General features: G+C 38.8%; 1 protein-coding gene across 1 annotated transcript; it reads left to right on the top strand.

Annotated features, from left to right (window-relative positions):
- Nucleotides 1-2,073: 2,073 nt before the first annotated feature.
- LOC149416320 (uncharacterized) lies at nt 2,074-2,874 on the top strand. The gene has a single exon (XM_089641643.1). It carries the CDS (start codon nt 2,074-2,076, stop codon nt 2,854-2,856), a length of 783 nt encoding a protein of 260 aa, XP_089497769.1. The 3' UTR covers nt 2,857-2,874.
- The last annotated feature ends 974 nt before the right edge of the window (nt 2,875-3,848 follow it).

Raw genomic sequence — 3,848 nt, 5'->3', positions numbered from 1 at the left:
AAAGAAAAGATCCACACGTATGCTCGGAGATGAAGAACAATATCCAAAATGGTTTACTGGAGAGACCATTCATCACATACGAGAGAAAAATAAAATGCACCATCTTTGGAAAAAAACTAAATCCGAACATGCCTTAACAAACTTTAAAAAATCACGAAAATTAATCAAGCAGTTAATTGGTAAGGCCTACACTGACTTTACACGTGAAGCAGAGAATAGTATTATAACAGACCCCACTCAATTTTGGTCTTACACGAACGATAAACGCCGCGGCTGTGACAAACTTAATCACATGATCTTTAGTGAAAATCAATACAATGAATATTCTGAAATCGCAGAAGGTTTCGCAGATTATTTTCAATCAGTAATCAGCGATAATATTCCCAAACTTGACATTTCCTCTATAGCTTCTTCGTCACACAATGCTTTACCTGTTCAAATTCACGAAATTAACGATGATGATATTGTTGCCGCTTTTCACAAGCTAAAACCTAAATACTCTGCCGGTCCAGATTTTATACCACCCATCATACTCAAAAGATACTCAAAACATTTAATTTAACCTCTAAAGCACCTTTTCAACCTTTAACTTCGTAATAATATCTTCCCTTAAATGTGGAAACTTACAAAAGTCACGCCTATACACAAAGAAGGCAAAAAATTGGCAATCGATAATTACAGACCTGTAGCTGTCTAATCAACACCCGCAAAACTTTTAGAAACCATTATTTACTCACAAATATATAATCAAACAAAACATACACTCACCGAAAATCAGCATGGATTTCGCCACGCTCTATCACCCTCAACAAACCGTATGAATCTAACCACCAATATAAATAAATCTTTTGAAATTTTTTTACATGTCGATGTGATTTATACAGACTTCGAAAAAGCATTAATTTGATAAATTCGACCATGATATTTTACTAATAAAATTGAGTCAAATCGGATTCTCTCAGGATTTTCTCTCTTTCGTAGCTAGCAACAATTGACACAATTGTCGTCAGTATGTCAGTTACGGACACCAGTTCTCTCACGAATACAAAACTAACTCCGGGATTCCCCAGGGATCGAATCTAGGACCCCTCCTCTTTCTTTTATTCATTAATGATATAGGCAAGACCATTAACCGCTCAAAATATCTCCACGATATCAAACTTTTCAGAGCTATCACAAGTTGTATCGATTCCATTCTTCTGCAGAATGATCTTGATTCTCTTGTCAAATGGTCGGAATTAAAAAAATTACCATTTAGCATCCAAAAATGCAGTGTAATTACATTTACAAGATCCAAAGATACATTTCTATTCCCATATCACATTAATAAAAATTTATTAAAACGCAAAAACGAAATTCATGACCTTGGGGTGATCAGTTATATACCTACATTTCAACAGACCGCACGAAAAAAATCGCTCCACAAAACTCATTTAAATCCACAGTTAATTTACATAATAATTGATCAATCCTTCGGTTGGTGCTTTCCTGTCGATCAGTGAAGTGAACTTATTAAATCCAATCAAATATAAACGGCCTTATAAGTAAATTTATGTGATTAAATATCTGTGAACTGACAGTGATTGTTACCACCTATTCAAACTATTTATTACAATACGTAAAATCGTACCTTTGCCCAGACAATTTATTACAATTATTTCACAGTGCGTCACAGGTGACCCGTAGTCCAGTGGTGACAACGTCCGCCAAACGGCGCGCCGTAGATATTCGGAGCAACCAAGTTCGAAACCCACCTTAATCTAAAAAAATCTAAAATTTTATTTTTTTTCCTTATAATTTTAAACAAACTAAAAGTCCTTAGACTATTTATATAATAACTACCTATTTCACGGAAGAACAGAAGCGGCTTTTGGCCTAGTGGGCAACGCGCCCACCTTATCTACAACACGGTTCTAAGAACCTAAGTTCAAACCCCACTCAACTCGAAAAAAAAAACAAAAAAAACTGTTTTTTACTTTTATTTATATTTATTTTTCTTAATATAAAAGTGAATTCGGTTAATTTCTTCAACCTTCATTACTATTCTACTATACGTTCCCAATATACATTAAAATGGCCACTAATCGCCAAACAAGATCGAACCCTTCCGCGGGAGACTCATCCAGCTCCGTAATGGAGCAACTTATGAAGATCAGCGACCAGCTGGCCGCGCTCTCCTACTTGCCGGCCGCCGTCAAGGAACTGCGGGATGAGGTCAGCGAGGTAAAACTCTCCATCGATTTCAGTGGAAAAGTAGTTGAGGACATCAGCAAAAAGTTAACAGCAATGGAGAACAAGATGAAGCTGGTCGACCTACTGAAAAGTGAAGTTGATTCCTTGAAGGTCTGTATCGCCAATATTCAAGATGACATGGAACAGCGCGACCAGTGGGCGCGCCGCTCCAATATTGAACTGGTCGGCATTCCGGAAAAAAAGGGCGAGAATTTAATTTCGATTGTATCTAATCTAGCCAAAAAAACAGGTTTTGACATCGATCCGAATAAAGATATAGATTTCGTCACTCGAGTGGCACCAAAAGAAACTAAGAAAGGGCAATGTAAACCTATAATCATAAAGATGCAAGCACGATATAGAAAGGATGATTTCTTGGTATCAATACGAGGAAAACGGGATTTAATCAGCAGCGACATCGGTTGCGGCGGAGAATCCCGCATTTACGCCAACGACCACCTGACGAGCGCTTCTAAACGGCTGCTGCACCAGACGAAGGAAGCGGCCAAGCTAAACCACTATCGATTCGTCTGGGTCCGGAACTGCAGAATCCTTGTTAGGAAATCAGAGGGTTCACAAATCAAAGCAATCCTCAAAACAGAAGATTTAAACAAAATTATATAAAACTTCCACTTAAATGCGCCACCATAATATTACCATTTTTATTGTTTACTTTTTATCTTCTAAAACTAACTAACTAACTAACTAACTAACTAACCATCACGCCGTTTCCCCGCAGGGGTAGGCAGAGAGGACGGACCGCCAAACAACTCTGTCTTGGCACACACTCCTTGCCTCATTCACATTCATACATCGTCTCATACATACTCTTCTATTGTTCTGACTCTTGACATGGCCCGACTCAAGTATCTGATTCACTTGGTCGTGCCATGTCTTCCTCGGGCGCCCCCGACTTCTGCTACCATTCACATTTGCATCGTATATTCTCCTTACACTCCTTTCTTCGCTCATTCGCTCTACATGCCCAAACCATCTAAGCGTCCCTTTCTTGATCTTACTCATTACGCTTACATCAGCCTTGCACTCTTTGCGGATATCCACATTCCTCACACGATCATACATGGTTTTACCACACATACGCCTCAGGGATCTCATTTCAACAGCATTCAATCTACTTTCATCCTTTCTTTGCCAGTTCCATGCCTCACTTCCATACATCAGGGTAGGTACCAGCACTCCATTGTGGACTGCTAACTTCGCTTCTTTGGACAATTTTTTGTTAGCGCCAACTGCGTTCAGTCCTCCATTAATGGAGTTACCTGCATTTACTCTTCTTTCAATATCTCTGTCAGCCTTCCCATCACTCGTAAACATGCTTCCTAAATACACAAATTCATCCACCTGCTCCAAGTATTCCTCATTCACAGCTATATTACACACTGTTTTCGTACTTTCTCTTTCAAACACCATTACTTTAGACTTACTTACATTCATCATTAACTCATTCTTCACGCATACTTCGTTCATCCTAGACACGAGAGACTGCAGATCATCCATACTATTAGCAATCAGCACCGCATCATCAGCATACAACAGGCAACATACTTTCAGATTACTCAAATTCGCGCCCAATCCCACATCTTTCAATTCTTGCA

The sequence above is a fragment of the Hesperophylax consimilis genome, chromosome 17 (assembly GCF_061612785.1).
Source record: "Hesperophylax consimilis isolate HC1 chromosome 17, BYU_Hcon_1.0, whole genome shotgun sequence".
NCBI lineage: Eukaryota > Metazoa > Arthropoda > Insecta > Trichoptera > Limnephilidae > Hesperophylax > Hesperophylax consimilis.
Note: the sequence above shows the minus strand (reverse complement) of the source record. Positions and strands in the feature narration are given on the sequence as shown.